Here is a 22,155-nt window from a genome sequence, read left to right on the forward strand (position 1 = left end):
AAAAGTGTGTCAGAAGGAAAATGTCAAGATAATTACGGGGGATTTTAATATAAAAGTGGATTGGGAAAGTCAGGAAGGTAATGGATCTCAGGAGAGGGAGTTTGTAGAATGCCTACAGGATGGCTTTTTGGAGCAGCTTGTCCAGAAGCCCACCAGCGGACCGGCTGTTTTGGACTGGATGCTGTGTAACGAACCTGAGGCGATTAGGGAGCTGGAGGTAAAGGAACCCCTTGGAAGTAGTGATCATAATATGATTGAGTTCAGTTTCAAATTTGAAAAGGAGAAGCTGGTATCAGGTGTATCGATATTTCAGTGGAACAATGGAAATTACAGAGGTATGAGAGAGGAACTGGCCCAAGTCGATTGGAAAAGTAAGCTAAATGGAGGGATGGCAGATCAGAATTGGATGAAATTCCTACAAGAAATAAGGAAAATGCAGGAAAAATATATTCCAAGAAAAAAGAACATCATGAATGGAAAAATGGCACAAATGCGGCTAACGAGAGAGGTTAAGGCAAAAATAAAAGCAAAAGAAACGGCGTACAAGGAAGAAAAAAATTAGTGAGAAAAATGAGGACTGGAAGACTTTTAAAAACTTACAGAAGGAAACTAAGAAAGTCATTCGGAAAGAAAAGATGAATTATGAAATGAAGTTGGCGATTAACATAAAAAAGGATACCAGGAGTTTTTTTAAATATATGAGGAGTAAGAGTGACAAGGGTAGGTATGGGACCGATTGAAAATGATGCTGGAGAAATTATAATGAATAACAAAGAGATGGCGGAGGAACTGAATGAGTATTTTGCGTCAGTCTTCACAGTGGAAGACATGAGCAATATACCTGATAGCCAGAGGTATCAGGGAATAGAATTAGGTACAGTCAAGATTACTAGAGAGAAAGTGCTTGGGAAGCTAAGTGGACTAAGAATAGATAAGTCTCCCGGTCCAGATGAGGTGCACCCAAGGGTTCTGAAGGAGGTGGCTTTGGAGATTGTGGAAGCATTGGAAATGATCTTCCAGGAAGCAATAGACTCTGGCATGGTTCTGGAAGATTGGAAAGTCACAGATGTGGTTCTGTTATTTAAGAAAGGAAGGAGGCAGCAAAAAGAAAATTACAGACCTATTAGTCTGACATTGGTAGTTGGAAAGGTATTGGAGTCAATCCTCAAGGATGAGGTTATGAAATACCTCAAGGTGCATGACAAGATAGGCCGAAGCCAGCATGGTTTCATAAAGGGAAGATCCTGCCTCACCAACCTATTGGAATTTTTTGAGGTAATCTCGAATAAGATTGACAAGGGAGAGGTTGTGGATGTTGTGTGTTTGGATTTTCAAAAGGCCTTCGATATGGTGCCACTTATGAGGCTGCTTAATAAGATGAGAGCCCATGGAATTACAGGACAGATATTGGAATGGATGGAGCATTGGCTGATAGGCAGAAAACAAAGGGTGGGAATAAAGGGATCCTATTCTGATTGGTTGCTGTTTAAGAGTGGTGTTCCGCAGGGGTCGGTGTTGGGGCCGCTTCTTTTTACGATGTACATCGATGATTTGGATTATGAATTAAATGGTTTTGTGGCTAAATTTGCGGATGACACCAAGATGGGTGTAGGAGCAGGAAATGTTGAAGAAACGGAAAGGTTGCAGAGAGACTTAGTCAGTTTAGGAGAGTGGGCAAAGAAATGGCAGATGAGATACAACGTTGACAAATGTACGGTTGTACATTTCGGAAGAAGAAATAATCGAGCAGATTATTATTTAGATGGGGAGAAAATTAAAAAATCGGAAGTGCAAAGGGACTTGGGGGTCCTCGTGCAGGATACTCTAAAGGTTAACCACCAAGTTGGATTGGCAGTAAGGAAAGCGAATGCTATGTTGGCATTCATTTCAAGAGGAATAGTGTATAAGAGTAAGGAGGTGTTGATGAGGCTCTATGGGGCATTAGTGAGACCTCATTTGGAACACTGTGTGCAGTTTTGGGCCCCCTATCTTAGAAAGGATGTACTGATTTTGGAGAGAGTTCAGAGAAGATTTATGAGGATGATTCCTGGAATGCAGGGGCTAACATATGAGGAGCGTTTGTCGGCTCTTGGACTGTACTCATTAGAGTATAGAAGAATGAGAGGGGATCTCATAGAAACATTTCGAATGTTGAAAGGGTTGGACAGAGTAGATGTGGAAAGGTTGTTTCCCTTGGTGGGTGAGTCCAGGACAAGAGGCCATAGTCTTAGAATTAGAGGGTACCCAATTAAAACAGAGATGAGGAGAAATTTTTTTTAGCCAGAGGGTCGTGGATTTGTGGAATTCATTGCCACATACAGCTGTGGAGGCCCAATCATTGAGGGTGTTTAAGGAGGAGATTGACAGGTATCTAATTAGTCAGGGTATCAAGGGATATGGGGAAAAAGTGGGAAATTGGAACTAGATGGGAGAATAGTTTAGCTCATGGGGGAGCTGCGGAGCAGACTCGATGAGCCGAATGGCCTACTTCTGCTCCTTTGTCTTGTAATGAAAAGGTTAATGTACCAGGAATGTTTGGTGGCTCTGGGCCTGTACTCACTGCAGTTTCGAAGAATGAATGGGGCACTTCACTGAAACCTGTTGAATATTGAAAGGCCAAGATAGAGTAGAAGTGGGGGACTCCAGGGCCAGAAGGCAGTCTCAGAATAGAAGAACATCCCTTTAGAACTGAGATGAGAAGGAATTTCTTTAGCCAGAGGGTGGTGAATCTGTGGAATTCATTGCCACGGACAGTTGTGGAGGCAAGACATTGGTTATATTTGTGATGTGATGCTGAGGCTTTATAAGGCACTGCTGAGGCCTCGCCTTGAGTATTGTGAGCAGTTTTGGCCCCTCATCTTAGAAAGGATGTGCTGGCATTGGAGAGGGTCAGAGGAGGTTCACAAGGATGATTCCAGGACTGAAAATGTTATCATACAAGGAACGTTTGATGGCTCTGGGTCTGTACTTGCTGGAATTCAAAAAGGATGAGGGGGGATCTCACTGAAACCTTTCGAATATTGAAAGGCCTAGGTAGAATAGATGTGGAAAGGATGTTTCCCATGCTGGGAGAGTCAAGGACAAGATTCAGGATAGAGGGGTGCCCTTTCAAAACACAGATGTGGAGAAATTTCTTTTAGCCAAAGGGTGGTGAATTTGTGGAATTTGTTGCCACACGCAGCTGTGGAGGCCAGGTCGTTGGGTGTATTTAAGGCAGAGATTGATAGGTTCTTGATTGAACATGGCATCAAAGGTCTCGGGGAGAAGGCCGGGAACTGGGGTTGAGGAGGAGATTTTTTTTTAAAAAAAAGGGATCAGCCATGATTGAGTGGTAGACCAGATGGCCTAATTCTGCTCCTTTGTCTTATATTTACTGTTAATTGGGGGTTGATGGGTTCTAAATTAGTAAGGACATCAGACTGTGGGCAGAGGACAGGAAAATGGGGTTGAGGGGGGTTACTAAATCAGCCATGATGGAATGGCGGAGAAGACCCGATGGACCAAATGACCTATTTCTGTTCCTATGTCTTATGGTCTTTTATTCTAATCTGGTAGTTTCGTAGACACTGTTACATTATTGGATTTCTAATTGAATATACAAGTACTTAATTGCTTAAAGTAAAAGTCCTTAGCTGGTGTGACTGCATACAAGCTCACCGGGCCTGAGTTCTGTCGGGATACCAATCCAGTAAAGTAACTCTCCACCCCACTTTGATCCATTATCTACATAATTTGTTTAGTTTCATAGGTCGAATGCTTTACTGAATTACTGACATGTTTTCAGTATAAGATTATGATTGCATTTTCCTTTAAAACAACACTGACATTTTCTTCAATTGTAGTACCTCACTTTAGTGTTTCTTCCATCATTTCAGTTTCACCCCTGTGCATCCAATGAGTGCAATTGCTAAATGGAGCCAAGTTAGAGATCATTTAGTGTTGTCATGTAGTCACAATTTAAAAAGGGCTGGTCTGAAACACTGCTAGATGCCTTCCAATTACTTTTCCAATATGTGCTTGAAATAGTCAGTGTATATTTGTGGTCTTCTGCTGCTGCAGCCCATCTACTTCAATGCTCAACATCTTGCGCACTCAGATTCTTCTCTGCACATCACATTATAACTCGTGGTATATGAGTTACAGTTGTCTTCCTGTCGATTTGAACCAGTCTGGCCAATCTCCTCTGACATCTCTCATTAATGAGGCATTTTCGAACACAAAACTGCCACTCACTAGATGTTTATTTTTTGCTTTTCACACTGTTCTCTGTAAACTCCAGACATTGCTGTGTGTGAAAAATCCCAAGAGATCAGCAGTTTCTGAGATACTCAAACCACCCTGTCTGGCACCAACAATCCTTCCATGATCAAAGTCTTTTAGATCACTTTTCTTCCACATTCTGATATTTGGTCCGAACAACAACTGAACCTCTTGACCGTGCCAGCATGCTTTTATCCATTGAGTTGCTGCCACATGATTGGCTGATTGGATATTTGCATGAATGATCATATCTACCTAATGAAGTGATCACTGAGTGTATGTTGCAAATATGTTGAAACAGTGTCAGTGGAAACAACTAAATTCACAGAGCAGTCTTTTTTTAATGATGATAAAATTATATAACAACTCAGAAGTGCACTGACATTAATAACAAGGATGATGGTGGGAAAAGTGTGGCAAGAGAGATTTTCATTACATTGATTTAGTTAGATTTCAGAGCTGAAAGGCACTTTTTAAAAATCTATTTTGATCAATTGTCTGAGCTTCATTTTGGCAAAAAGTTATTGATCAGAGTGGTTAGACCATAAGACATAAGAGCAGAATTAGGCCCTTCAGCCCATTGAGTTTTCTCCGCCATTCCATCATGGCTGATCCCCGATCCTACTGAACCACATACACTTTCCTTCTTGACGTATCCTTTGATGTCCTGACTCTCCAGCAACACACAGAAAATGCTGGAAAAACTCAGCAGGTCAGGCAGCATCCATGAAAATTAATAAATGCCCTTTCTATCAGGGCGAGACCCTTCATCAGGACTGGAAAGGAAAAGTGAGGAAGCCAGAATAAAAAGTTGGAGGGAACAGAAGGAGGGCCATTCTAGAAGGTGCCAGGTGGGTGGGAAAGGTAAAGGGCCAGAAAAGAAGGAATCTGATGGGAGGGGAGTGTGCATCATGGGAGAGAGAGAAAAAAGAGGGGCCTAGGCAGAGGTGATAGGCAGGTGAGAGGAAGAAGTAAGAGGCCAGAGTGCAGAATAAAGGAGGCAGGGTGTGGGGGAAAAGGAAAAAAAACATTTTAAATTACTGGAAATAGAAATCAATGTTCATGTCATCTGGTAGGACGACACCTAGATGGAATGAGGTGTTGCTCTTCCAGCCGAAGAGTGGCCTCATTGTGGCGGAAGAGGAGGCCATGGACTGACGTATGGGAATGGGGGATAGGAATTAAAATGGTTGGCCACCAGGAATTTCTGCATTTGGCAGTTGGAACAAATGTGTTTGAGGAAGCACCCCCCAGTTCATGTTGGGTCTCTCTAGTGTAGGTAAGGCCACATTGGGGACACCGGGTGGCATAAATTACCCCAACAGATTTGCAGACGAAGTGTTGCGTCACCTGGAAAGACTGTTTGGGACCCTGAAAAGGGGTGAGGGAGGAAGTGAATGGGCAAGTGTAGCATTTTTCTCGCTTGCAGGGTTAAGTGTCAGGAAGGATATTAGTGGGGAGAGACAATGGACAAGTGTCTCTTTCTCCCTCTACCAACAGCTTGTTGAGCAATTCTTGCACTTTATTTTTATGTCAGAATTACTGCTTCTTACATTTTTCTCACTAACCATCAAAGCTATGCTGGCAGTTTATAATCAATTTGTTAAGGTACCAAAAGTCAAACGTTTTGGAAATTAGATTTTTCCAAGTGTAATCAAAGTGGGTGCCTTTTGGGCACCCTAGATGTGTTTGCAGTAAGGTTCTACAGAAGTGGTTTACCATTGCTGCCTTCCGGGCAGTGTCTTGACAAGACAGGTGACCCAGCAATTATCAATACTAGAGAGATTGTCTGCCTGGCATCAGTGGTGATATCCATCACCTGCTCCCATGGCTTCATATGACCCTGATTAAGGGGCTAAGCAGGTGCTACACCTTACCCAAGGGTGACCTGCTGGCTAGCGGAGGGAAGGAGCACCTCATGCCTCCTTTGGTAGAGACGTATCTCCAGCCTGCCACTCTGGGCCAGTAGAGATCAGTAATTGCATCACTTGGGAGAGGAAAGATTTGGGAGAAAACACTTAAAATTTTATTCACTTTTTACCTCTGTTTGCACTGATGCTTGTTTAGGCTTGCGTATAGGAAGTTTAAATTACCATATCGGACTGTTTTCAGACACCTACCGTCAAGTTTGGGTACATTATGGAAAAGGCCCACTTAACTATGAAGATGTGTTACTCAGCCAGTCTTTACCAACAACTGGGGCATCACCTAGTCACATGCAAAATCGCTTCAACTAAATCAGACCAGACTAGAGGGTGGCTAGTGTTGCCCCGGTATAAGGGGAGAAGCTGGTAGTTGGAGTGAGATGACGACATTTCCCATTTGCGATGCCAGACGGGTAGGCAAGATTGGCGCACAATTGGGGATGTAATGATGTGCCACTACCTGCAGTAAGGAGCAGCCATGTAAATATATGGTGTTAATTCAATTGTAGGCAGTTTGGTTTGCATTAGAAATTAGCAGATGCAGTCTGTGGGTTGTTAACTGAAGAGATGAACTCAGCATGACACATGGCTGAAAGCTAATAAACAATATTGTACATAATTAAATTGTGGCAAAACTTAAAGTATATCCATTGACATGAAAGCAGCCTGCTTAGTGTTTTCTCACTAGTTTCTATCCTTGCTATTCACTTCTCTTGACTGCTTTCTTTAGTTATGTTATAATGGGATGCCAAAAGCCTGTTTAGCTTGAGGTTGCTGTGCTCAGTGGGTAAATTTCATTCCTACCCTGTATGAACTGTTCATCTTCCTTCAGGTGTATTCCAGCTCTAAGCCGCTGAGAATAGGTTATTATGAGAGTGATGGATTCTGGATCCCCTTGGCCTGCATGAAGCGAACAGTCATGGAAACCAAGCAGCTGCTGGAGGCGGCTGGCCACACAGTAGGTTTGCATGCTTATGGTTGAGAAATCGCCAGTAGTATTCGGGAATTGAGGCACAAAAGTTCCTTTACTTGTTTATAAATTAACAAATCTACGATAATTTAATGCGATCTGAATTTTGTTTTGGTTCATGAAAGAAATTTGCCATTAATACTTATTTGGTCCCGACTTCAAGGGGAATGTTCCCAGGTTTGAATACGGCCGGCTCCTTGCACACTTTCTGTCCGTGCTGGATTGAGCATTGAGCCAGTAACTGTGTTTCATTTTAAAACAAAAGGCAAATGCTAAAGAAGCAGTAACGTTACCGCCTGATGTGCCACAAAGTGCAGAGAGGAGTAACAACAATCTTTTTGAGTGAAGGGAATTGTTTGGTAAAATTCTGCTTAATCCTTCCAAGCAGTTAGTGTCGTATTTTTAAGTGTTTTGGATTTTTTTTTTTGGTTTTTTTTTAATACAAGCTGTACATTTGTGCCATTGGTAACACTCTATCTGGGAGAGGACAAAGATTTGTTGCAAAGAAAGCATAATTTCTTCATGTCTTGACTGTTGAGTTGGAAATTCAGGTTTTATTTAAAAACAGCCATCCAACTCAATTAAAAGATTCTTTTTATTGTACACTGTCAAGACTACATCCTTGCAGTTTACATGAAAATGAGTCCAGTTAATACATTTATTTCTCTAATAATGAAGTTACTTCCTAAGATGTGACCATGTGGGACTAATTTCGAGAAGTCCCAGTTAACAATTTTAACAATAGTATTAAATAATTTTAGTTGGTAAGGGGATTTGCATTAACTCTCCAAAAGATTAGATTATCATTCAAGATGTGTTAACTAAACTTGTGTTTTTTTTTCCAGCTGATTCCTTTCACACCTTTGAAAATACCATATGCAATTAAAGAGCTTGCAATAAAGGGTATTGGTGCAGATTGTGGCACTACCATCCTGGAAAATCTGTAAGTCTCTTTTTGGCAGAGGGATTGCAGAGATCTAATTATGTTTTTCTCTTTTACTTGTTATGTGTTTAACTTTCTTGCAGTTATACTCCAAATTTTAAGGAATTCGATTTTGCTGCTCAACATGAATGTATTTCCACATTAACCCATTCCAAGTAGTTATGTATTCATGGACCCCAGTAACTTCGATCAGTGTAATGCATCCGCCTTAAAGACAATCACATAAGGTGTCACCTTTTTGGCATTATTTTGTGAGTCGGTATGGTACCCAAGCATGTAAGAAAAAGGTGTAAAATTATACTACTGGGGTTTGAAATGTACTGCTGTGCCTTGTTGCTTTATCTAAATCGCTACTGTGAGAATACTTCACAAGAGAACCACAAACTTCAAGAGGGTTGCTCACCATCTCCACCTTGAGGGACATTTGGAATGAGCAAGAAACGTTTTCCTTGGCTCGTAATGCACAATTCCTGAAAGGTATCTTGGGCTAATCATGATATCATGGTTATTTTGACCAGGAACATTGAATTCCAAATAGTCCAGTTTTGAATTCCAACTCCATTTGAGAAGGAAAATGGGTAAATCAAATGTAATAATAACATTGAACTTGTATTTTAAAATGCCTTTGGTAAGAGTTTCATTTGCTAGTATGTATAGACCAAAAATAAGGGAATGTGGTTGCATGAATGGATAGGTGGAGGGAAAACAGAAAGCAAAAGATGAGTGTAGGATGTTTTCTGAGCAAGATGGATGTGAAAACATGTGTATATTAGAACCAATTGTGTTTAAGACATACAGGCTATCTCTGGGTTCTGAATAGGTTCCAATCTAACAGATGTATATACCAATTTTGCCTATGTCAGAATATACACAAAATCACTCAGTTTGGTAATAACACCTCCACTGTATTATGATGAGTGATGCTGATGAGGCCAATTAATGTGAACATTTATTCATTGTCTTCCCTTGCCTATTTACTGTGGTGCTGAATTGGGATGTCCCACACACAATTACAAGCTTTGACATTAAGCACTTAGACTGCATTTTGATTCCTTGTGCAAACATGCATATAATTGAAATGCCATTTCAAATGGACAAGGTCAGAAAAAGAGAAAGCAACTTTAGGTTTTGCACCTAAAATCATAAAAATATGAAGTTAATGTTGATACTCTCACGACCATAGGCTATTTTAGACAGTAAAGGTTCAACGGTTCATTTTTTTTGTCAAAGCATGCAAGGTTGTATGGAAGACAGGCAGTTGCCCATGCTACAAGTCTCCCCTCCACGACACCGATGTTGTCCAAGGGAAGGGCATTAGGACCCATACAGCTTGGCACCGGTGTCATCGCAGAGCAATGTGTGGTTAAGTGCCTTGCTCAGGGACACAACATGCTGCTTCAGCCAAGGCTCGAACTAGCGACTTTCAGATGACTAGATGAATGCCTTAACCACTTGGCCACGCGTCAACACAAATCCAATGTTTACAGGTCAGGCAAAGATCCACATGCACTTCCTTCAGCCTTGTCTGTGGCATTGGACCTCTGGGTGCCAGCTCCTCTGTCACAGAAACGAAGCATAGGTTGTTTGGGGGTGGGGGGGGGATGTCTCCTCACTGTCCATAAAGGTCATCTTGAGCTTGCAGATGCATATTATTTCAGCTCTCATTTCCACTCCCACACCAACCGATCTGTCCTTGAAGTTCTCCACTGGCAGGCTGAGGCTCAGTGCCAACCGGGAGAACATTAGAATATTCCTTCCTGCTCTGCCTGTGCAGTCTGCAGCCCAGTGGTATGAACACAAGTCAGTTAACCCACCCCTACTGTGTGATTTTTTTCCTCTCACTCTTTCTGATCCAACTACACTTTTTCATCCACTCACCCCCCAACCCTTTACTCATTCTTCTGCCATTCAGTTTTGTTCCCCCTCCCCAACCTGGTTCCATCTGCCTATGACCAACACACACTTAACCCAATGGCCTCCTGTCCCTTCTCCCAACTGACTCGATATGCCCATCGTGTCACCTTTACCCGATTTTGCTTATCATTAAAGAGGTTATTGAGGGAAGCAAAAGACAGGATGGCTGGGGCCTTGACCAATATCTTCATATCTCACTAGCCACGGGCAATGCTTGATGAGTAGTTAATGTTGTTCCATTACTCAAGCAGGGAAATGGATAATTTTGAAAAGTATAGACTGGCGAGTCTCTCATTTGTGGTAGGGAAGCAATTGGAGAGGATCAGGGTTTATGAGCATTTGGAAAACCATGGCTATTTAGGGACAATCAGTGTGGCTTTGTGTCGGGTAAGTTGTGTCTTCGTAAGTTGACTGAGTTTTTCAAAGAGATGATGAAAGTGATTATTGAAAGTAGAGACATTGATGTTGTCTACATAGATTTTATAAGGTGCTTTTTGCAAGGCCCCTCATGGAAAGCTCATCCAGAAGATTAAGATGCATGTGATCTCTGGTGAATTGTCCATTTGAATTCAGAACTGGTTTGCCGGTAGAAGGCAGAGGGCAGTTCTTGCCGGAACTTATTCAGACTGGAGGTTTATGCCTACTGGTGTTCTGCAGGGATCATGTAAATGACCCGGATGAAAATATAGATGGGCGAGTTAGTAAGTTTGTAGCGACCACAAAGATTGGTGGTTTTATGGATAGCATAGATGATTGCCAAATCATACAGTGGAGTTGCAGTTGGTGGAAAAATAGCAGATGGAATTTAATCTGGCCCAACCTGAGGTATGAGGTCAAATGTAAAGGGACAGTTCACTGTTTTGCCATTGGGATATGTACATAGTGTAGGCAGAAGGGATTAGTTTAGTTAGACACTTAATTACTTTGTCACAATGTTGTGGGCTGCAGAGTCTGTTCCTGTGCTGTACTACCCTATGTTCTGTAGTGGGAACAATTACTTAGTATGAACTGGAGAACTTCAAATGTTGATAAAGAATATAATTAATCTACGGGTATTTGATGGATATCAATTTTCAAAAGTAGACGCTTTTACTGCCCACACATAAACAAAGTACAACTAACTTTTATTCTATTTTGCATTCCTAGAAAAGGTGACATCATTGATCCTAATGTGAAAGATATCTTTTATGTAAACTCAATGCCTCAAATAGTCGTGAAGATCCTGTCCTTCCTTCTGAAGCCTTTTGTAAGTTAAAAAGCTACTCAAGTATATTTTAAAATTTATTACAAAGGTGTGAAGCAGAATGTAACCACTCTTGTCTGTCGTAATTATCTCTTCCCTGTGCCTGTTACTTGACTTGTGACTGATTGCTAGTCAGACTGTTGGGTATTAGTTTGTAGTAAGGTTTGTGAGAATAGTTGTTGTTAGTTGGAATGCTTAATTATCACTTAAAACTTTTTCAGTGATAAATCTTAAAATTTCTTTCTGTTCTAGAGTCCGAGATTGGCAGGTATCTTAAGGAGCCTTTGTGGAGTAGGGTAAGTATTTGATGTAAGCATGAGACAATCTGCAGATGCTGGAAATTCAAGCAACACACACAAAATGCTGGTGGAACGCAGCAGACCAGGCAGCATCTCTAGGAAGAAGTACAGTCGACTTTGAAGTCTGGCCTGCTGTGTTCCACCACCATTTTGTGTGTGTTGCTTGAATTTATATTTGATGTTATTTTTCTCCTGAATTTGTTTAGTACAGTATGTGCATTTGAAATCAGTAGTGTCTCTAGTGATTAACATCTCCCTGCGGGCTGAAGTTCTGGTTTAGTATTAATTCCCAGGGATGAGCTGTACTGCTCTTGAGGGACAGAAAGGAATTCCTTGTCTCTGTGGTGAACAAAAAATCAGAAAAGGAATATGGATAGATATAGGGATGAAGGGGCATGTTCTCAAGCAAAGACAATTTTGCATATGATTATTCTCACAGTTATGTTCTGAAACAGAAACATAGAAACATAGAAAATAGGTGCAGGAGTAGGCCATTCGGCCCTTCGAGCCTGCACCGCCATTTATTATGATCATGGCTGATCATACAACTCAGAACCCCGCCCCAGCCTTCCCTCCATACCCCCTGACCCCTGTAGCCACAAGGGCCATATCTAACTTCCTTTTAAACATAGCTAATGAACTGGCCTCAACAGTTTGCTGTGGCAGAGAATTCCACAGATTCACCACTCTCTGTGTGAAGAAGTTTTTCCTAACCTCGGTCCTAAAAGGCTTCCCCTCTATCCTCAAACTGTGACCCCTCGTTCTAGACCTCCCCAACATCGGGAACAATCTTCCGGCATCTAGCCTGTCCAATCCCTTTAGGATCTTATACGTTTCAATCAGATCCCCCCCTCAATCTTATAAATTCCAACGAGTACAAGCCCAGTTCATCCAGTCTTTCTTCATATGAAAGACCTGCCATCCCAGGAATCAATCTGGTGAACCTTCTTTGTACTCCCTCTATGGCAAAGATGTCTTTCCTCAGATTAGGGGACCAAAACTGCACACAATACTCCAGGTGTGGTCTCACCAAGGCCTTGTACAACTGCAGTAGTACCTCCCTGCTCCTGTACTCGAATCCTCTCGCTATAAATGCCAGCATACCGTTCGCCTTTTTCACTGCCTGCTGTACCTGCATGCCCACTTTCAATGACTGGTGTATAATGACACCCAGGTCTCGTTGCACCTCCCCTTTTCCTAATCGGCCACCATTCAGATAATAATCTGTTTTCCTATTGGAGTGGGTGGGACTTTAAAAAAAAAGGCAGATTCCTTAATCCACAATGTGTGATGGATTGCAGAGCTTAATGATAAAACAGGGAAAAAGCTAAATGGCTGGATATTTAATTAGTATGTGTGGCTGTTAGATGCAAATTTCAAAAAAAATGGATGAATGGCAGTTTTGGTATTTGGCAGAAGCTGGTGTTTGATATTCGTTAAGTGCCATCAGGATTTCCAATCTGGAGTTGGGGACCAAACTCCAGGGTCTCTTTTGTGTAGATTCAGAATTTGAAGAACGTGCAGTTTTTGGATTGTGGGGCAGGGGCCTCTGTGTCTAGTGCTATAGGCAACCTTTGCTGCCAGACTACTAGTTCTTCTGCCCAAAAGATGTGTTTTTTGTAACCTGGCAATCTGGATATTTAATTCATTTAGTTATTAAAGCTATTGAGTTGTAAGGTAGAACATTGTTGATTCCAAATGTTCTATTTGCTTCAGTTTAAATTCATTGAAGTTTTGTTTAGATGATAATACTGCCAGGCTACTCTAATATTAAGATTGATGCAGTTAATCTAAACTGCATATTCTATTCCTCTTGAGGTGAGACCCTCAGCATTTTCTGCTTATCTTCTTGCAGATCAGTCACTGAGCTATGGAAGTACCATGTTGAAGTAGAGGTGAGATCTGTTATTTTATCCTTTGGAAAGTGACCAAACTGTGTTCCATTTTCAGAATTTTTATCTGGCCTTTGTTATTGTGGATGGGATCTTTGATTATGTTAGCAGAGAGAAATTTGGACAGTTTCCATGAAGTGCTGAGCTGTGTCCACAACTTTGTGGTCCAAGGTAACACAGCTGCCATACCAGACCATGGTAAATCTGGGTGGGATACTTTCTACGCTGCTTTGATTTAAAAAAAAATGGTGGGGTTCAAAGGAGACATGCTTTCTGTGGACCTAGAGGCACTGGTGATGTTTCTTAGCATCTACGTGTTTGAACCAAAACAGGCCACTGGTGATGTTCACTCCTAGGAATTGGGCTTTCAGCCCTCTTGATTTGAGCACCATTGACGTCAACAGGAGTGTGGAGTGCGCTGGCCCCCTTCCTGAAATCAAATGGCTGCCTCATATAAGTAACATTCACAAGAAAAACCTAAATTAATTATAAGATGTATACAAATTTTACAAAAAGAAAAGTCTGGTTTAGTGCAAAATGATCAAAGTGGTCATGGTGTTGCTAAACTAGTGATGAGCGTTGTGCTGGTTGGTTCAGGATCTGAATGGTTGAAGGGAAGTAGCTTTTCTTGAATGTGATAGTGGACTTCAAGCTTCTGTAGCACATGTCTGATGGCAGCTGTGAGAAGATGACAGATGTGTTAGGGTGAGTCCATTACACTCTGCACCTTTTGTATGCCTGTGCATTTGAATTGCTGTACGAGACTATGATGCAACCAGTCAGGACACTTTCTGCAGTAGATCTATAGAAGTTTGTTACAGTATCCTGTAAAACTCTACCTTTACATCCTAAGAAAGTAAAAGTGCTCCCACATCTTCTTCATGATTGCTCTTTCTATGTGCTTGACGCAGGACAGGTCATCTGATATGTTAATGTCCAGGAGTTTAAAGCTGCTGGCTACTTCCACTGCTGATTCCACCCGCCCCCCCCCCCCAGTGTATAATCACATAATCATCCTCCTTCCCCTTCCTGACGTCAACTATCAGCTGTTTGTCCTGACAATGAACGAGACGTTGTTGTTTCGGCACCAATCAGAAAACTTAAAACTGCTTTGAGAATCCGCTTTCTTTCACTAGAACACCTGTTTGCCAGAGGTGACTTGCCCCTTTACTTCTAGTGCCCAGTCATATTAATCAGTTTGTGAAACTACATTTGACGAGCTGTGTTTCTCAGCCACTGTGCTTGCAGAGTGGTCCTGGTCAGATTGTACCAGGTGGAGAGTGAATTAATTGAAAGCTTACTGAATTTTATTCAGAAGCCAGCTTCCTCTTTCTGGTATATCCACAGTCTTGCTTTTCTCTGCTTCTGGGTGACTGAGGATGTGCCCTGAAATAGCTGCACAGTTAAAATAGCAAGTGGATTTTTGCAATATTCACTGCTCACTTTTCGCTGTTATCAGAGTTGAGGATGAGCTTGTATGTATCTGTATATGCAAAGCAAGTTGTCACCGGTGAGCGAACTGTCTATGTGCTTTGCCTAGGCTTACTGTGAGGAGTATGTCAACTTGTGGAAAAGCAAGAAGCTCGATGTTGTACTCTGCCCAGCACTAGGTCCTGCCTTCAAGCTTGGATATGCTGGAAAGTTATCAGGTGAGCAAAGTTTTTCCATAATGCCATGTTCCAGTGTCCTCATCCAATCCCACCATTGTGGGATATTCTACAGATTCAGATTAGGTTATGGTTATTGAGTTCAAAAGTCAGGAGGTTATGTTCCAACGTTATAAAACTCTGGTTTACCTCTGGAGTATTGTCTGTAGTTCTGGTCACCTCACTATACGGAGGATGTTGAGACTTTGGAGAGGCTCGCCCAGATGCTGCTTGCTTTAGAGGAAATGTGCTATCACAAGAGGCCGGATAAAGCTGTGTTGTTTTCTCCGGAGCATCGGAGGCTGAGGCGAGATCTGACAGAGGTTTACAAGATTGAGAGGCCTAGGTAGAGTGGGCAGAGTGTCAGTTTCCCAGGGTTGAAATGCCTAATATCAGAGGGCATGCATTGAAGGTGAGATGGGGGTCGGTTCAGGGGGGATGTGAGAGGGTTGGTTTTTACTCATATCGTGGTGGATGTCTGGAATGTGCTGCCTGGTATGTAGTAGAGGCAAATACATTAGAAGCTTTTAAGAGACATTTGAATAGGCAAATTGATGTAAGGAGGATGGATGGACATGGACATGACGTAGGTAGGAGGAATGAGTGGGTATTTTTTTTCTTTTTAGCTAGTTAGGTTCAACATTGTGGGCTGAATGGGCTGTTCTTGTGCTGTATTCTCTTACGTTCTATTGTCATATATACTAGGATACGGTACAATGAAATTCCTTGCTTACATCAAACTCTAAGAGTAAACAATAGTCATAGTCATACTTTATTGATCCCAAGGGAAATTGGTTTCCGTTACAGTTGCACCATAAATAATTAAATAGTAATAAAACCATAAATAATTAAATAATAACATGTAAATTATGCCAGGAAATAAGTCCAGGACCAGCCTATTGGCTCAGGGTGTCTGACCCTCCAAGGGAGGAGTTGTAAAGTTTGATGGCCACAGGCAGGAATGACTTCCTATGACGCTCTGTGCTGCATCTCAGTGGAATGAGTCTCTGGCTGAATGTACTCCTGTGTCCACCCAGTACATTATGTAGTGGATGGGAGACATTGACCAAGATGCCATGCAACTTGGACAGCATCCTCTTTTCAGACACCACCATTAGAGAGTCCAGTTTCATCCCCACAACATCACTGGCCTTACGAATGAGTTTGTTGATTCTGTTGGTGTCTGCTACCCTCAGCCTGCTGCCCCAGCACACAACAGCAAACATGATAGCACTGGCCACCACAGACTCGTAGAACATCCTCAGCATCGTCCCACAGATGTTAAAGGACCTCAGTCTCCTCAGGAAATAGAGACGGCTCTGACCCTTCTTGTAGACAGCCTCAGTGTTCTTTAACCAGTCCAGTTTATTGTCAATTCGTATCCCCAGGTATTTGTATTCCTCCACCATGTCCACACTGACCCCCTGGATGGAAACAGGGGTCACTGGTGCCTTAGCCCTCCTCAGGTCTACCACCAGCTCTTTAGTCTTTTTCACATTAAGCTGCAGATAATTCTGCTCACACCATGTGATAAAGTTTCCTACTGTAGCCCTGTACTCAGCCTCATCTCCCTTGCTGATGCATCCAACTATGGCAGAGTCATCAGAAAACTTCTGAAGATGACAAGACTCTGTGTAGTAGTTGAAGTCCGAGGTGTAAATGGTGAAGAGAAAGGGAGACAAGACAGTCCGCTGTGGAGCCCCAGTGCTGCTGATCGCTCTGTCGGACACACAGTGTTGCAAGCACACGTACTGTGGTCTGCCAGTCAGGTAATCAAGAATCCATGACACCAGGAAAGCATCCACCTGCATCGCTGTCACTTCTTCCCCAGCAGAGCAGGGCGGACGGTGTTGAACGCACTGGAGAAGTCAAAAAGCATGACCCTCGCAGTGCTCGCTGGCTTGTCCAGGTGGGCGTAGACACGGTTCAGCAGGTAGACGATGGCATCCTCAACTCCTAGTCAGGGCTGGTAGGCGAACTGGAGGGGATCTAAGTGTGGCCTAACCATAGGCCGGAGCAGCTCCAGAACAAGCCTCTCCAGGGTCTTCATGATGTGGGAGGTCAATGCCACCAGTCTGTAGTCATTGAGGCTGCTGGGGCGCGGTGTCTTCGGCACAGGGACGAGGCAGGACGTCTTCCACAGCACAGGAACCCTCTGGAGCCTCAGACTCAGGTTGAAGACATGGCGAAGTACTCCACATAGCTGAGAGGCACAGGCTTTGAGCACCCTGGTACTGACACCATCCGGGCCTGCAGTCTTGCTTGGGTTGAGATGTTTCAACTGCCTTCTCACCTGTTCAGCTGTGAAGCCCACCGTGGTGGTTTCATGTGGGGAAGGGATATAGTCATGAGAGCAGGGTGGGGGACTGGAATATGTGCTGGTTGGGGGTCGACAACAGATGACTCATGTGGGGGATGGGCAGGGGCCACAATGTCAAATCTGTTAAAGAACAGGTTAAGTTCGTTGGCCCTGTCCACACTGTCTTCAGCTCCTCTGTTGCTAGTTTGCTGGAACCCAGTGATGGTCCTTATCCCACTCCAGACCTCTCTCATGTTGTTCTGCTGGAGTTTCCACTCAAGCTTCCTCCTGTACCTGTCTTTAGCCTCCCCGATCCTGGCTTTCAGGTCCCTCTGTATTGCCCTCAGCTCCTCCCTATTTCCATCTCTAAACGCCCTCTTTTTAGTGTTCAGATGTCCTTAATGTCCTTTGTTACCAATGGCTTGTTATTTGAATAACAAAGGACAGTTCTTGTCGGAACATTGCAGTCCACACAGAAGTTGATGTAATCAGTGATGCACTCTGTGAGCCCATCAATATCCTCTCCATGTGGCTCACAGAGTGCCTGCCAGTCTGTCACCTCAAAACAACCCTGGAGCACCTCATAAGCCTCCTCCGACCATTTCCTCACTGTCCTCGAGGTTGCAGGTTTACTCTTCACCAGAGGCACGTAGCAGGGTTTGAGATGCACCAGGTTGTGATCTGACCTTCCCAGTGGGGGGAGGGGAGAGGAGCTGTGTGCATCCTTAACGTTAGCGTACATCAAATCCAGGGTCCTCTCCCCTCTGGTTGTACAGCTCACATACTGCGTGAAGTTGGGCAGTGTTCTAGCCATGGTAACATGGTTGAAGTCACCTGAGATGGTAATGAGGGTACTCGGGTGCTGGGTTTGTGATCTGGCTATGACGGTGTAAATGATGTTACACGCCGACGTAGGGTTGGCAGAGGGAGGGATGTACACAACAACAATTGCATGCGAGATTTCTCTTGGCAAATAATATGGCTGGAGTCCAACAGCAAAAAGTTCAATATCCGGGCTACGAACATGTTCCTTGATTGTAATATGGCCAGGATTGCACCATCTGTTGTTAACCAGAACAGCAAGCCCCCCTCCTTTACGTTTACTGCTCTCAGTGCAAATCCGGTCAGCCCGAACGGTCTGGAAGCCCTCTATGGAAACGTTTTGGTCGGGTATGTCCTCGTGCAGCCACGTTTCAGTAAAACACATAACACTGCTCTCCCGAAATGTTCTCTGACTCTTGACAAGCTCCGTCAACTCGTCCATTTTATTATATGTGGAGTAGTGCAGAAAGAAATGCTGAGGTGACAAGAAAGGGAATTATTTTAATTTAAGGGTTCAGCATCACTGGGAGGGAAATGAAAGAGGTGATTGGTTCAGACCTCTGACAGTGGTGAGTAGGAATCTGTTTTAATCACACATCATACTAGTGATTTAGTTACGTTTGTGAAGATATAGTTACTATGATTTGTTAAAGTTTGTTATTATCATTCTGTTGAATTTAATACCTTCTCAACTTTTACAATGAGATTGAATTTTGATTATTTAGTCCTCGGTTCTGTACTGCCTAAACATTGGCTCATGCTCCCCTTCTGTTGGTGCCTCATTGCTCCCCACAGTGTGTGTCTGCTGTTCTTTCTCATCTTGTCAACAATCTTTTTTAAAACATGCTTTTATTCTTAATAGACCTTTTTAAGTCATTCGCTAGTCAGAGAAGAGGTTTGTAATTGAAGGGTTGAATCAAAAATCGATGATGGGGCACAAGAAACCTGAGGTAGATCATGATCACAGTTTCATAGTGCTATGTGCTGATCAGTGAAATTGGGAACCACGGCTCACTGAGTGTTAGTGATGGTGAGCACATGTGGGTCTGATGGACCAGCCCTTGACAATCATAGTTTGCTCACCACACTGACTTTTGAGGACAGAATCATCTTCTCTTTTCTTGTAAATACTATCCTAAATGCTCTATTTCAGTTGCTCCTGATATTAAGTACTATGTGTTTGTACAAGGTGTATATATTAAGAAAATGAGACATGCTATTTCCCTTCTACAGTTGCATGCAGCTACAAGGTTATTTTCAACCTGCTAAATTTCCCAGCTGGAGTGGTGCCAGTTGGTACAGTGACCGAGAAGGATGAAGAGGAGCTGAAGAACTATGTCGGTTACTGCAATGACATGTGGGACAGGACTTTCAAAAAGGTTGGTGCTTCTGACTGAAAACGTGTGAGCCTTGATTCAGAAATCTCTGCATTGAAGGGATGATCTCAAAACCAATAAGTATGTGAGTTCTCCCCTGACATAATAATGTTGTTTTACCGTAGCTTTGGTCTAATTCTGATGCATGGTGTAAAATTAGATTGGCGTTTTAACATTGGGTATTGGAAACTTAAATTTCTCTGGAACGAAGAAAAAGGGGTGGCTATGATGTCATTTTTTGTTTTTGGGGAGAGCAAGTATGTCCCAGTCATAAAAGGAAAATTCATTATATTCCTTTGTTCATCTGGGTTGCGGTAGGTTGGAGGGCTTGAAAAGGTGTATGTCACTGGATCTATAACATAATGTAAACTGTTCCTCGATCAATTTGGACAGAAAGTTGAAATGGGCAAATTTATTTTCTGTTGTTGAGAGGCTGGAGAAGAAATTACTCCAATCTGCTTGTACATTAAGAGTAAACTGCCTTACACATATGAGAATGAATTGGACCAGTTAGCACTTATCATCTTGAACTTCATCCCGAGCTGCTTATACTAGGCCTGCTAGAACATAGGTATTGTCAGTACTCTGTCTCTGATAGTCAATCTGTTGGTTATGATTTTTTTTGTTGCTTTGTTCTGCATTGTCAAGTAGTGCAATTGTCTACCTAAAATGTATTAACAGTGAAAGCTAATGGCTAATTTTACCCATCATCTCATTTGCATATCATATTTTGTCATATTTCAGGCGGTGGCAGGGGCTGTTGGCCTTCCATTAGCTGTGCAGTGTGCAGCTTTACCGTGGCGGGATGAACTTTGCCTACGTTTTATGAAGGAGGTGGAAAGAGTTACCCAGAAGAAGAGAGGCATTTAACTACATCAGACTGGAAAGTCGTTTTAAATCAATACTACCAGCTGGGCCTTCAATGCAAAGGTTGCTCTGCTCAGGAAATGACAACTATTTTTTTGTAACCTGCAGCTTATATACAGTATTTGAAATGCTTAATAATTTAAAATAAGAATCTAAAATGAAGCATAATCAACTGAAAAGCATTTGATCTGTGTTCTTCTCCTCGGAGATGTTTTTCACAGTAACAGATTTGAAATTTAGTCAGGTGTCTTTGCCAAATGTTGGGGTTTGATATGATACATTTGATATGTCTTCAATATGTTAAACAAATGGATTTCAGGCAATGCAATTATACTAAGCATGTTTACTTTTCCAGTTCAACTTTTTCCTTCAGTTGACAATGGAAAATGTACAGTGTTGCATCGCTATTGTGATCTAGTATTCTGCTATCTAATGGCATCCTAGTAATTTACTGACCTAAATCCAAAGAGTTTTGTGCTCAAATCTTAAATCTAGAATGGAAATCCAGTTTGCTGTAATGTTTTTCCATTACTTCATCAACAATATAATCACTAGGCTATTTGCCATGACCAACAATTTAATAAGACCAAACACACAGGTACAGTAGTGACAGAAGCAGATCAAGGACCAAGCATTCTTCAGTGACTCAGTATTTGTCATTTCCCAAGTCAGGACTGTGAGAGAATGATCGTTACTTGTTTGGATGAGTGCAGCTTGATTCCATTCAGTACCCACCCAGCACCTTGAAAAGTCACTCATCCCATTACCTTAGCATTGTGGCTGTACAGGATACAAGGCAGCAGCATTTCCTTGACCTGCAGCAACAACCCTGAAGCCGGACACCAGTTGTGTGGGAGCCATCTCCCACAGATGCCCTCTAGGTCTCGCATCTTTCTGAAACTAGAAATATATTTCCATTTCTTCAGGGTCTGAATCCTGTTGCTGGAAATTGTATCTTTGGCATGTCAGCCTGAGAAGCAAAGTAATGTCTGGCATTTTTAAAAAAAAAGATGGACTTTGTTTACAATGACATTGGATATAAACACATTCGAACGATTTGTTGGAAGAATTGGTTATCTGTATCTGACGTAACTACCCTTCCTCCTTTGTGACTGATAATATGCAATACCCAATATGTAATTAATTATTTTCTAATTAATTACCTGAAGTAAACTAATATTGACTTTAATCCTGTTGTTTGTTCCACCTGCTTTTGTTTCCAAAAGGTGTGGAGCAACTTCGTAATAATGTTTGTCTCTATCAAATAAAGCAATTGTCTTTTCCTTTGATTGCTGCCTTCTGTCTCATTCAATCTCTCATCCTCACTCTCCACTTTGGAGATTAGATATATGAAGGCCATAGTCTTGGAACTGATGTCTCTGGACCAGGAATTAAAATTATGGATCATTTTCTCTTGCAGATTTTCTTGGAGGGAATGATAGTAACTGACATCGCATGTGTGAAGGCTGTGTCTGAGTTCAGCCATTGAGCTAACTAATGTGTGTTTAATTCCCTGGACCAGTTTCCGCAACAATTGCTTCTCCTCTAAATCTCATTTCCATGGCCTTCATACTTAGTTAATGCTAACTCACATCAACTTGGTATTCCAGGTTATGGGTCTTATAATCTATAGTAACATGCACAGAAAAGTAAACATCAAAGACTAGGTATTGGACCTCACAGTGCACATAAAAGCCTT

At 42.3% G+C, this 22,155-nt stretch overlaps 1 protein-coding gene across 2 annotated transcripts in view; it reads left to right on the top strand.

The window, feature by feature from the left end:
- faah (fatty acid amide hydrolase) overlaps positions 1-21,734 on the top strand; it is a 53,657-nt gene extending 31,923 nt beyond the window's left edge. For both annotated transcript variants that reach the window (XM_063064522.1, XM_063064523.1), the window contains exons 8-15: positions 7,018-7,143; positions 8,001-8,098; positions 11,159-11,258; positions 11,508-11,551; positions 13,410-13,449; positions 14,987-15,095; positions 19,447-19,592; positions 20,334-21,734. In XM_063064522.1, coding sequence (XP_062920592.1) covers positions 7,018-7,143; positions 8,001-8,098; positions 11,159-11,258; positions 11,508-11,551; positions 13,410-13,449; positions 14,987-15,095; positions 19,447-19,592; positions 20,334-20,459 — 789 coding nt within the window. In that variant the 3' untranslated portion in view covers positions 20,460-21,734. The remainder of the gene's footprint in view (positions 1-7,017; positions 7,144-8,000; positions 8,099-11,158; positions 11,259-11,507; positions 11,552-13,409; positions 13,450-14,986; positions 15,096-19,446; positions 19,593-20,333) is intronic.
- The last annotated feature ends 421 nt before the right edge of the window (positions 21,735-22,155 follow it).

This window comes from Mobula hypostoma, chromosome 12 (assembly GCF_963921235.1).
Source record: "Mobula hypostoma chromosome 12, sMobHyp1.1, whole genome shotgun sequence".
Taxonomy (NCBI): Eukaryota; Metazoa; Chordata; class Chondrichthyes; order Myliobatiformes; family Myliobatidae; genus Mobula; species Mobula hypostoma.